The sequence below is a fragment of the Perognathus longimembris genome, chromosome 1, assembly GCF_023159225.1.
Source record: "Perognathus longimembris pacificus isolate PPM17 chromosome 1, ASM2315922v1, whole genome shotgun sequence".
Taxonomy (NCBI): domain Eukaryota; kingdom Metazoa; phylum Chordata; class Mammalia; order Rodentia; family Heteromyidae; genus Perognathus; species Perognathus longimembris.
Window position 1 is genome coordinate 70,864,225 of NC_063161.1, and position 11,541 is coordinate 70,875,765.

The 11,541-nt window shown below is 53.1% G+C and overlaps 2 protein-coding genes across 2 annotated transcripts; one reads left to right on the plus strand and one right to left on the minus strand.

Moving 5' to 3' along the window:
* Mepce (methylphosphate capping enzyme) lies at positions 1-4,252 on the plus strand. The gene is made up of 4 exons (XM_048368214.1): positions 1-1,736; positions 2,850-3,068; positions 3,461-3,587; positions 3,682-4,252. Exons 1-4 carry the CDS (start codon positions 114-116, stop codon positions 3,732-3,734), a joined length of 2,022 nt encoding a protein of 673 aa, XP_048224171.1. The 5' UTR covers positions 1-113; the 3' UTR covers positions 3,735-4,252.
* Positions 4,253-5,849: 1,597 nt separating this feature from the next.
* Positions 5,850-7,248, minus strand: Ppp1r35 (protein phosphatase 1 regulatory subunit 35). The gene is made up of 4 exons (XM_048368231.1): positions 6,893-7,248; positions 6,536-6,812; positions 6,319-6,455; positions 5,850-6,215 (listed from the first exon to the last, which is right to left on the minus strand). Exons 1-4 carry the CDS (start codon positions 7,121-7,123, stop codon positions 6,042-6,044), a joined length of 819 nt encoding a protein of 272 aa, XP_048224188.1. The 5' UTR covers positions 7,124-7,248; the 3' UTR covers positions 5,850-6,041.
* Positions 7,249-11,541: the final 4,293 nt, after the last annotated feature.

The window sequence follows — 11,541 nt, forward strand, 5'->3', positions numbered from 1 at the left end:
CGCGCGCACTCGGGGAGGGGGTGGGGAGGGAGCAGGGTTTAGGAAGGAAGCGGGGAGCCAAACCCCCTGATCCCCCGTCGGTACCCTCGGCCGGGACGCAATAAGGGGAGGAAATGATCGAGATGGCGGCGGAGAAGGAGCCGTTTCTGGTGCCGGCCCCGCCGCCGCCGCTCAAAGATGAGTCGGGCGGAGGGGGCGGCCCCGCGGTGCAGCTGCACCGGGAGACGGTGTCCCGGGAGCTCCGCGGCGGGGAGCGCGGGCCGGGGCCTGGCGGGCTCGCGGCGGGGGCCCCGGCGGCGGGGACCACGGCCGGCCCTCGAGGGGGCGGCCCGGCCCCGGCGGCGTCGCACGGGGAGGCCCGCTCGTCGGAGCCCCCGGGGCGGGCCGCTCCCCAGGACGTGGGGGAGGAGCGCCGGGCAGGGGGCGGGACGGAGCTGGGGCCCCCGGCCCCTCCGCGCCCTCGCAATGGCTACCAGCCCCACCGGCCCCCGGGGGGAGGCGGGGGCAAGAGGAGAAACAGCTGTAACGTGGGGGGCGGTGGGGGGGGCTTCAAACACCCAGCCTTCAAGAGGCGCCGGCGCGTGAACTCGGACTGTGACTCTGTGTTACCCTCCAACTTTCTTCTGGGGGGCAATATCTTTGATCCACTGAACCTGAATAGCCTCCTGGATGAGGAAGTGAGTCGTGCACTCAATGCGGAGACCCCCAAGTCCTCCCCACTTCCGGCCAAGGGGAGAGATCCTGTGGAGATCCTCATCCCCAAAGATATCACTGACCCGCTCAGTCTCAATACTTGCACTGATGAGGCCCAAGTAGTTCTTGCTTCGCCACTCAAGACTGGTCGCAAGCGGCATAGACACCGGGGACAGCACCACCAGCAGCAGCAGCAGGCATCCGGAGGGAACGATAGCCACGCCGCGCTGCCCACAGCCCCCCTCACCCCCTCATTCCACGGGGAGGGCGCCACACAGCAGCAGCGGCAGAAGGGCCAGAACCGCGATGCCCCCCAACCCTATGAACTCAACACAGCCATCAACTGCAGGGATGAGGTCGTGTCTCCCCTTCCATCTGCCCTGCAGGGTTCCTCAGGCTCCCTTTCAGCCCCTTCAGCTGCCTCAGTTACCTCTGCACCCTCGTCTTCCTCCTCCCGACATCGCAAACGTCGCAGGACTTCCAGCAAGTCGGAGGCAGGGGCTAGGGGTGGAGGTCAGGGTTCCAAGGAAAAGGGTCGAGGGAGTGGGGGAGGCCGCCACCACCATCACCCGCTACCTGCAGCGGGCTTCAAAAAGCAACATCGCAAGTTCCAATATGGGAATTATTGCAAGTACTATGGGTACCGCAATCCTTCCTGTGATGATGGGCGCCTGCGGGTGCTGAAGCCTGAATGGTTTAAGGGCCGGGACATCCTAGATCTGGGCTGCAATGTGGGGCATCTGACCCTAAGTATTGCCTGCAAGTGGGGCCCATCGCGCATGGTGGGACTGGATATTGATGCCCGGTTGATACACGCAGCCCGTCAAAATATCCGACACTACCTGTCCGAGGAGCTGCGTCTCCCACCCCAGACTTCTGAGGGGGATACAGGGGCAGAGGGTGAGGAAGGGACTGCCACCATCCGAAAGAGAAGCTGCTTCCCAGCCTCGCTGCCAGCCAGCCGGGGTCCTATTGCTGCACCCCAAGTGCCCTTGGATGGAGCGGACACCTCTGTCTTCCCCAACAATGTTGTCTTCGTCACGGTAAGGATGTCAGAAGGCTGTTGGAATAGGGGCCAGGTATGAAAATGCAGTGAAGTAGAGAAATGTGTCAGGGAAAGGTCAGGACCCAGAGGCATTTCTCTGCACCCACTCCTCAGCAACAGATGGAGAATCTCTGCTGGGTAGATTGCCCTTTCTATAACCTGGACAGGCAGGGTTCATCTCTATCCCAGGTCTTTCCTCATGACCTCAAGGGTAGGGGCTGACTCCTGTTGCCTGTTCCAGCAAGGATTGCAATCCAGGTTGGTCCACTTTCTCTTAAGGGTAACCTGCCACTACTAGGAGATTCGGTCCTGATGGAACCCTAACCTCAAACCAGCTGAAGGAACATGAGACTGTTAGGGAATGTCTTGGGGGAGAGGAAACTCCAGAGGTAGACGAGTATTTGAAGTTTCAGTCCTTTGATAGGGCCTATTTGCATCAGTTGCTTCTATTTCCTTAGATACAGAGTTGATGAGTCAGGGGCCAGGAACCGATCTGCTCAGCATTAGGTCTTCTCCACATTGCCTCTGGGTAGTGGGAGGGAGAAACACAGACTTTTCTTCAGGGAGGGAGAGTGTGTCCCTGACTCTATGTCTCTGGCTGCACACAGCTCCCCCATTAAACTGTCATTGGGCTGGCTGCAGTAATGTTCTCTGCTAGGTCGGGTTAAGCCTGACTTTACAGAAGACAGTGAGGAGCATATCTTCTAGAAAAGGTTTCCTAAGGGGATATGGCTCTTGATTTCTCTAGGAGAAAGGAAAAAAATGGGCCTGACATTTTGCCAGCCCTTCGCTACAGGGGAGGACCCATGGGTCTCCTTGTATAATATTGCATCCCTGACCCATGTCCAGGAGTCCTCCAGCATTTGCTCACTGACAGTTTTGGTGCCAAGTGGGAAAATCTCCTGGTTAATTTACTCAGTTTTAAAATAAAGGCTCCCTTTTTAAGTTTGACTCTACCATAGGAAGAAGCAGGGGCAAGAAGGGAAAAGACTGAAAGGATCTGAGGAGTGGCAGAGAATAAATGTGGGACATGGTCACAAAGCCTCCAGAGCAGTCATGGAGACATGGTTCTTTATATCTTGTTGACCTCATCACTGATTCTTACTCTCAGGGTAACTACGTGCTGGATCGAGATGAGCTAGTGGAGGCCCAAACACCAGAGTATGATGTGGTGCTCTGCCTCAGCCTCACCAAGTGGGTGCATCTGAACTGGGGAGATGAGGGGCTGAAGCGAATGTTTCGCCGGATCTACCGGCACCTACGCCCTGGGGGCATCTTGATCTTGGAGCCCCAACCATGGTCCTCCTACGGCAAGAGAAAGACTCTCACGGTGGGTTTCTGTGGAAATGAAATGTGAATCGTTCTTTGGTTGAGGCAAGACAGACTTTTTTTCTGGTCATGGGACTTGAACTCGGGGCCTACGTGCTATCTCTAAGCTGTTTTGCTCAAGGCCAGCACTTTGGTAGCACTTTGAGCCACAGTGCCACTTCTGGTTTTCTGGTGGTTAATTGGAGATGAGTCTCTCAGACTTTCCTGCCCACGCTGGCTTTGAACTGAAATCCTCAGATCTCAGCCCCCTGAGTAGCTAGACTGATAGCACCACCAGCACTAGCCACCAGCAAGAAAAACATTTTGAGCAGAGGGAAAAGAACCCCCCAGTTGGGCATCATTGGCCAGGGGAGGAGGCAGCAAGCTGATGTATTCCTCTGCCTTTCTCGCCAGGAATCAATCTACAAGAACTACTATCGAATCCAGCTGAAGCCAGAACAGTTCAGTTCGTACCTGACATCCCCAGAGGTGGGCTTTTCCAGCTATGAGCTTGTGGCCACACCCCACAATACCTCCAAAGGTAAGCCTGGCTCATTATTGGGGAGACTGGTCCTAGCTGAGGGTGGAGAGTCCAGAGGGCCTGCCAACCTGCCTCCTTTGTGCTCTTTCCACAGGCTTCCAGCGTCCTGTATACCTGTTCCACAAGGCCCGTTCCCCCAGCCACTAAGTGGCCCCCTAAACAGAAAACACAAAGAGGCTGCCCTTGCTGCTCCTGAAGACCTGGGTGAAAAGGTTTTTTTCCTTCCTAACTCCAAAGTTTCCTTTCCTTGGGTCTGCAAAGAAGGCTTAAGTTGCTGCCCCAGCCTCCTCCCTATCTCCTGCACCTGAGCAGCAAGCCCAGCTGTGCTGGAGTTACTGTCATCTTTCTCTCCCCCAGCCTGCTAGGCTGGATAGCATGGACTGTTTTGCTGACTTCTGTTCTCCATGGGAAGTGGGGGAAGGGGTCGAATTCTCTAGCCCCTTCCTCCTGTTCTCCCAGGAAGATTCCCACTTCTCAGCCTTTGTCCCTAGCTGCATTTCAGTGGACCACAGATACATGGACTAAGGGTTTGAGGGGGAGCTTGGCAGGGAGGCACACAGATAAGATAAAAATTCCTCCTGCTGCTGTCCCCCAGTGGGAGAGGGGACTGGGTTTGGAATGTAAGAACAGCACAATAAACTTGATACCTAGGGCAGTGGCCCCCATACCCTTGTCTGACACTTTCTAGCTGGGGAAGGGATGGTACCTCAGTAGAACCTGTGCTTGCATCCTTGCCCAATCTAGAGTTTCACAGAAGAGGGCAATTTTTTCAGTGATTGAGAAAACTGCTAATGAAATCTATATACAGTAGGTTACACAGAACCCTGATTTATTTTGGTGGCACTGGGAATTGAACCCAGGGCTTTGAGCATACTATAGGCAGTGTATTTTTACCATTTTAGCCTCACCAAAGCAAATTCTGGTATGCAATGTGATTACCAACTTCCTTCCCTGGAAAAAAGAGACTTCACAATTCTTTTTTTTTTTTTTTTTTTTTTTTTTGGCCAGTCTTGGGCTTTGGACTCAGGGCCTGAGCACTGTCCCTGGCTTCTTCCCGCTCAAGGCCAGCACTCTGCCACTTGAGCCACAGCGCCGCTTCTGGCCGTTTTCTGTATATGTGGTGCTGGGGAATCGAACCTAGGGCCTCGTGTATCCGAGGCAGGCACTCTTGCCACTAGGCTATATCCCCAGCCCCACAATTCTTTTTGGATGTTGGTGGTGAACTTTTAAGACAGAGACCTTAGTAAAGTTGCATTTAAGAGCTTAAAAAAATAGGTCCAGAGCCACCAACCTGCTTAGGAGACCCTCCACTCTTCTGTGCTGTGAGATGACTTCAGTGGTATGTGTAGGGTTACTGGAAACCTTTAGCATTTGATAATTACTGAGCAAGCCAGACACTGGTTGGTTCACACCTATAGTCCTAGCTATTCAAGATGCTGAGGACTGTGGTTCAAAGGCAGCCTGGGCAGGAAGGGCCATGAAACTTATCTTTATTTAACCACCAGAAAACCAAAGTGGCACTGTAGCTCAGTGGTAGGGCTCTAGCCTTGAAGAGCTCAGAGACAGCCCAGGCTGACAGTCCAAGCCCCACAACTGACAAAAACTGAGCAATCTCGAGTTATTAACAAGGTGAGCAAGGCCTTTAAAGTGAAAACAAGAAGTAATTTTGTTAACTCAGTACAAGCATTGTCTTACAGACTCCTAGACTCAAGTAATCGCCACATTTGGGGATGGGGTAAGGTGGAGGTTTTTTTTAAGCTTTAGTAAGCACATCATAACAATGGATTGATGGGGTTGTAGCTCAGTAGTAAAGCACCTAGCTAGCATGTGCAAGTCCCTACGTTCCCAGCAACACACATACAAATAGTACATATCAAGTGGAAATCCAAAGGACTTTCAGCTTTTTGTGCTGTAGACTGGATTGGCTTTGTACATGTTAAGCTCACACAGCTCATCTGCCTAGCCTGAGACTTCTTTTTTGGTGTTGGTTCTGGACCTTGAGCTCTCACCCAAGTACTGTCCCTGAGCTTTTGTGCACAAGACTAGCACTCTACCATTTGAGCTACAGCTCTACTTCTGGCTATGTGTGTTTGTGTAATTAATTGGAGGTAAGAATCTCACGAACTTTCCCACCCTGGCTGGCTTTGAGCCACAGTCCTCAGATCTCAGCCTCCTTAGGATAGCTAACCAGAGTAAGCTACCTGCATCCTGCCGATACTTTTATTCTTGCTTCTGGTTTTTTTTTTTTTTTTTTTTTTTTGAGTCTTGCTATGTAATAGCCCAGGTAAGGGCCAAAAAGTTCATCTGGCAGTTTCCAACCTGGGAAGGCCCCTTGGAGCAGTTTTAGTTATGCTTGTGGCTCCCAAAAACAGTCCCATTACCTAACAACCACTTTATTCTGTAAAACGGTTTTAACACAAAAATGTCAAATGGCAATCCAGAGAGCTATGAAGTCTATGCCTCCCACCGCCTCAACGTCCGGTGCATGAGGAAGGTGTCCTCCGAAGGGCGAGGCCGGGCTTGGAGTCGGAGAGGGGGCAGCCCGTCCTGGCTCAGGTGGGGAGATTCGTAGCACAGTGTGTCTAGGTCGCACAGGACGGTCATGTCTGGCCCTAGCCCGGAGGGCTCCTGTTGAAGTTGGGCCCCAAAAGTAAGCTTACACTCTGGGAGGGGGCCAATCCGCGACGGACACGCGCTTGGGGACACGAGGCGGCAGGGCCCCGTCCCTCACCTTCGGGGGCGGAGCTTGAGCCTGCGGCGGCAAGAGCGCCAGCTTCTCCCGCAGCGCCGCGCCGAGAACCTGTTCCTCCGGCACCTGCAAGCTCACCAGGTCTCGGAAGAGCCGCTTGGAGCGCGGCACGTTCAGCCCTGAGAGCGCGGGAGGGGCTGGGGTGAGCAGCTCCGCCTGGCCCGGGACCCCCGCCCGACGGGCCGCTCGCCCCCCTCACCCTCGGCCACGCTCTCCCCCAGGCCGCAGCGGGTCTGGAAGGACTTTCTCAGCTGCTCCTCCACGGCCTTCGCGGCATCAAACTGCCCCGAGGCTGTGGCCCGGGCCGCCTGCAACTCGGCGCTCAAGGCCAGGCTGCTCCGCGGCGCGGGCGCCTCCAGCTCGTGCGCCTCGCTCGGGGCGGCGGCGGCGGCGGCGGCGGCGGCGGCGGCGGTGGCGGCTGCTGCGACGGGCGGCTCGGGGCGGGTTGGGAAGGGCGGCGCCAGGCGGAAGCGGACCTGGAGACACATGGCCGGGCAGTGAGCGGCCGCGCTCAGGGCCGTCCGGGTCCTCCGGGCAGCTCCGGACCCCAGCTCACCTGTCGCCCTCTGCGGGCCGCGCCCCGCCGCCCCGCCCGTCCCTTCCGCCGCCCGGGGCTGGGGCTCCGCGGGTCGGGGCTCACGGATTGCGGGCTCAGGCTCAAGTCTAGACCGGGCTCGGGCACTGGGACGAGAGGTTCCGGGGCTCGGGGCTCTGGGGGTGGTCCCGGGGCCGCCAGGGCATCTCCGCCTCCCAGGGACTCCAGCTCCGACTCCCCGCAGTCCATCATCGCGGTACCAGCGGGAGTGCGAGCGACAAGGCTCACCGCACACGGCCTCGCCCCCACTCCCCCCCCCCCCCAGTCCGGAGCCCCCGACCGGAAACCGTTATCCCTCACCCCGCCAGTGGGGGCTGGGGCCGCCTCTTCCTGCTTCTCCTGACGTCACTTCCTGCCGCGCCCCCAGCTTCCGCTCCACAACTTGGCACCGCCCCGAAGGCCGGTGCAGTACTCCTAAGGGTCCCGTGAGGACCGATTTTCCTTTAGAAATCCCGATATGACGTCCTCGTCCTCGCCGGTGCGGGTCTGAGGGCCTCGGGGTTTTCGTTTTCTGTCTGGAACTCTCAACAGCAAAGCTTTGGCTCAACACTCAGTGTCACCCAAACTTCCCGATTGAGGTGCTTCCGCGGCATTTTCGGGGTTTTCACCATCACAGCCCAGGCTCCCTCCTGGGAGCCAGCCAATCCGGCAGCCTCTTGTGATTTGTTACCTGTGAGAGTTCCCAAGAAGTATTACTAGGTAGAAGTCTAGATGCCTGTATGCTAAGTACAATGTAAGATCGCGGAACTGAGGTGAGACGCACGGGCTCACATGGAAGCCAAGGCTCTGGAGAACCCTGTCGTGGATGGAGATAAGCCAGGACACCGGGCACGAAGGATAGGTTTCCTTAGAGGCATCAACTTTCCCTCCCTTCTCCACCCTCAGGCCAGGGATTGGAGCCCAGGCCTTCCCCGTTGCAGACTTGATGTCCTCTGTTCCTGCCTTGCTCCACTTCCAGTAAATTGGTCCTCTCCCAACCCCATGCCAGCTTCTACCACCCCATCATCAATCTGTCCCAACCTGGTGCTAGAGCCACCCATGAGTGAGTCTGGTGCCCCAGATCCTGCTCCTCACCCCGCCCATTTTCCAGCCCTACAGAATGCCCCTTGTGTTTCTGATCTTCCTTTCAGCCTTTGTGTAGTGTCAGCTTGATTGGATGGATGTGCCACAGGCTGGGAAGGGTCTCCTATGTGGTCTGCTTCACATGGTTCCTCCACCCACTCATGCATCACAAGAATCCCACCGGGAAAATTTCGCGTGCAGGTCCACTCACTCTCTAGAGGAAATCTGATTATTGGACCAGGCTTTATGAGGCAGTGTGGAATCACAACACCAGATTACCAAGGAGAGGAGGAAACATGGGAAGATGCCAGGAAAGCTGCTTTGAGCAAACTAGAAAATATGCTTCTTTCTCAAAGCCCTTTACTGCCATCCAATGGAAAATTGTCCTCATGGTTCTCTGAAGTCCCCATAGTGTGAAGAAAACAACCTTAGAATAAGATAATTGACCTTAGAATAAATCGAAATCCCTTCAGAAGGAATTTGAGGCTCCACCTTTTCTAATGTCGCATTCCTTAAACATCCAAAAGGCAACCTTAACATCCCAAGGCTGGAGCCTCCTGAGCCCCCAGGTGCTTCCATGACATTCCCTCAGTACAGTGCTATAAAATACACAAAGTCTATATTCTTGGTTGAAATATAGATCCCTCCCTACCTCACCCCCAATATCTGGTTTTGCGGCCAGTAATTCTGTGTGTGTGTGTGTGTGTGTGTGTGTGTGTGTGTGTGTGTGTGTTTGTGAGAGAGAGAGAGAGCGATTTTAACTCAGCCTCACATTTCTTCAGCTTACCCAGCTGGCATCCTACTACCTAAACAACACCTCCAGCCTTCCTGGTTTTTATTATTTTTTTATTCCCATACTGGGGCTTGAGCACCAAGTGTGGGTGCCATCCCTTAGCTTTTTTGCTCAGGGCTGGCACTTTACTGCTTGAGACACAGCCCCATCTCCAGCTTTTTGCTGGTTAACTGAAAAAAATCTTATGGACTTTTTTTTTTTTTTTTTTTTTTTTAACCTGAGCTGGTTTTTAACCTCAGTCCTCAGATCTCAGCCTCCTGAGTAGCTGGGATTACAGAGGCATGAGCCACCAATGCCTAACTTAGCCTTGCTTCTTGCTGGTTATTTTGGAGACGGGATCTAGTGCTGGAATCAAACCACAATCCTGTCTCCTAAGTAGCTAGGATTGCAGGCATGAGCCACCAGTACCCAGCTAGAAATACATATTTTTAACAAGCTTGTAGCCAACTGTGATATGGCCTGGCTTTCAAATCCTGACAGTCCACATTCCCATGCAATGTGGCAGTGGGTCGAAAACTTCATTGGGCCTGTTAAAACAGATGTTTGGCTGGGCCCCACCCAAGTCTCTGATCCAGGAGATTTGAGGCACCAATCCTGAGAGTTTTGCATTTCCATGAATCTCCAGAAGATATTGCTACTACCTAGGGACTGCACCCTGAGGCTTTCTTCGTTAGTAATATATGTAACTGGGGGTATGGCTCAAGTGGCAGGATACTTGCATGGAGGCTCTGAGTTCAATCATCAGTACCACAAAAACAAACATGTAGAAACTAGGCACTGCCAGTGGCTCACACCTAGCTACCCAGAAGGCTCCCTACTTAGGAGACAGATCCAGGGATTGTGGTTTGAGGCCAACCTGGATATAAAAGCTCACTAGATTGCATCTCAAACCAGTGACATGCCTGTTCTCCCAACTAGGAGAAAAGCACAATGGCTAGGTGCTAGTGCACCTGTCACCCTTAGGGAGCACAAGAAAAAGAGGAGGATCAAACCCCAGGCTGACTAGGCATAAAGCAAACCCCTCTCTCAGAAACCACCAATGTAGTCTGACGTCAGTGGCTTATACCTGTAATCCTATCTACTCAGGAGGCTGAGACAGGAAGATTGTGGTTTGAAGCCAGCCTGGGCAGGAAAGTCTATGACTCTTTATTTCCACTTAACCCCCCAAAAAACAGAGGTGTGCTTCAAGAGGTAGAATACCAGCCTTAAACTAAAGAAGCTAAGCAAGAACATGAGGCTCTGAGTTCAAGTCTCAGTACTGGTACAAAAGGGGTAGAAAAAGGAAAAGATCAACACAAGTAACTCCATTTTTATTCCAGCAACTTTCACATTTTATACAAATAAGTAAATGAAAGATAATCATATCAGCTACCATTTACTACCATGAAAAAACAAAGCATGGAAAGATGTAAGGTTCAAGGAGGGTTTTCCCCATCTCTGAGTCACATAATCTGGGGAAAGTTCATGAAGAAATGATATGCTCAGAAGCTTCATGGACAAAGAGCACATCATGCCAAATCTGAACAGAATTTCTTGTTTGTCTTTGTGCCTGTCCTGGGGCTTGAAATCAGATCTGAGCACTGTCCCTCAGCTTTTTTGCTCAAAGCTAGTGCTTTACCACATGAGCCACAGCTCCACTTCCAGTTTTTTGGTGGTTGATTGGAGATAAGAATCTCACAGACTTTCCTGCCCCAGATAACTTCAAAGGGATCTTCAGATCTCAAAGCCCTCTAAGTAGTTAGGATTACAGATGTGAGCCACTGGTGTATGGCTTTTTTTTTTTTAACAATGTCTCTGTAGCCCATGCTGACCTTGAACTTGCAGTTCTCCTGCCTCCACTTCCTGAGTGCTGAGTACTGTTTCCTTCCCACCCCGGGAGACTCCACATGTTTTCCTCCTGTCTGGCAGTATCTTCTCTTGCCGCCCCAAAGTCCTTCTCCTGAGCTCTTGGCTGAGATTCCCCAGGACGAGTCAGGAAGGAGGCCAACTAGTTAGACAGTTCCATTCAGCTACCTTTGCCCTCCTACAAGTTTTCCTTCAATTTCCTGGGCCAAGCCCAGACAGGACTGGAGGAGAAGAGAGATGGGATGTACCAGTGGCTCCCTGTGGCTGCTGGCTGAACTCATGCTCCTCTTTCCACATCCCACTGCTATGACGTTGAAAAAGCTAAGGAAAAATGAGAGCAGGATTCCTTTCCATTTGCCCATAGCCTCAGGCCTGGCTGTTTCCTGGGCCTGTAGCTACCTGCAAGATTATTTACCAGAGACCATGCTTTGACCTTCCCAATCCTCTCACTGAAACCTGAGGTTCTCAGTGAACAGGAGCCCATTTCTAAACTTGGAGGCTAATCCTGAATCTCTGATGGTGATAGTGGATGCTACTCCAAGAGTCCCAGGATCTGTTTTACCTCCAGGCTTCCTGGGCCCATCACCAATGCTGTTTGACCCCTGAATGGGTCCTGGCATACACTGGAAATGTAGCAAATGACTGGCAGTTGGAAACTCCAAAATTGAGCCACTATGCACAAATCTACCTTGTAAGGCCTCCCTCTCCTGAAAACCTAATAACAGAAGTTATATTATAATTCATGCCTCTAATCTCAGGATCAAAATTCAAAGCCAGCCAGGGCAGGAAAGTCCATGAGACCCTTAGCTCCAAATAAGCACCACAAAAAGCAGGAAGTAGAGTTGTAGCTCAAGTGGTAGAAAACAACACCGAGCCTTGAGCAAAAAACTTAAGGGACAGTGCCCAGGCC

Excerpts from the sequence above, each read along its gene's own strand:
- Mepce (XM_048368214.1), top strand. The coding sequence starts at position 114 with ATGATCGAGATGGCGGCGGAGAAGGAGCCGTTTCTGGTGCCGGCCCCG. Across the intron at positions 1,737-2,849 it reads ACAATGTTGTCTTCGTCACG|GGTAACTACGTGCTGGATCG; the intron begins GTAAGGATGTCA and ends TCTTACTCTCAG. Across the intron at positions 3,069-3,460 it reads GCAAGAGAAAGACTCTCACG|GAATCAATCTACAAGAACTA; the intron begins GTGGGTTTCTGT and ends CTTTCTCGCCAG.
- Ppp1r35 (XM_048368231.1), bottom strand. The coding sequence starts at position 7,123 with ATGATGGACTGCGGGGAGTCGGAGCTGGAGTCCCTGGGAGGCGGAGAT. Across the intron at positions 6,456-6,535 it reads GGGGGAGAGCGTGGCCGAGG|GGCTGAACGTGCCGCGCTCC; the intron begins GTGAGGGGGGCG and ends CCGCGCTCTCAG. Across the intron at positions 6,216-6,318 it reads CTCAAGCTCCGCCCCCGAAG|GAGCCCTCCGGGCTAGGGCC; the intron begins GTGAGGGACGGG and ends CAACTTCAACAG.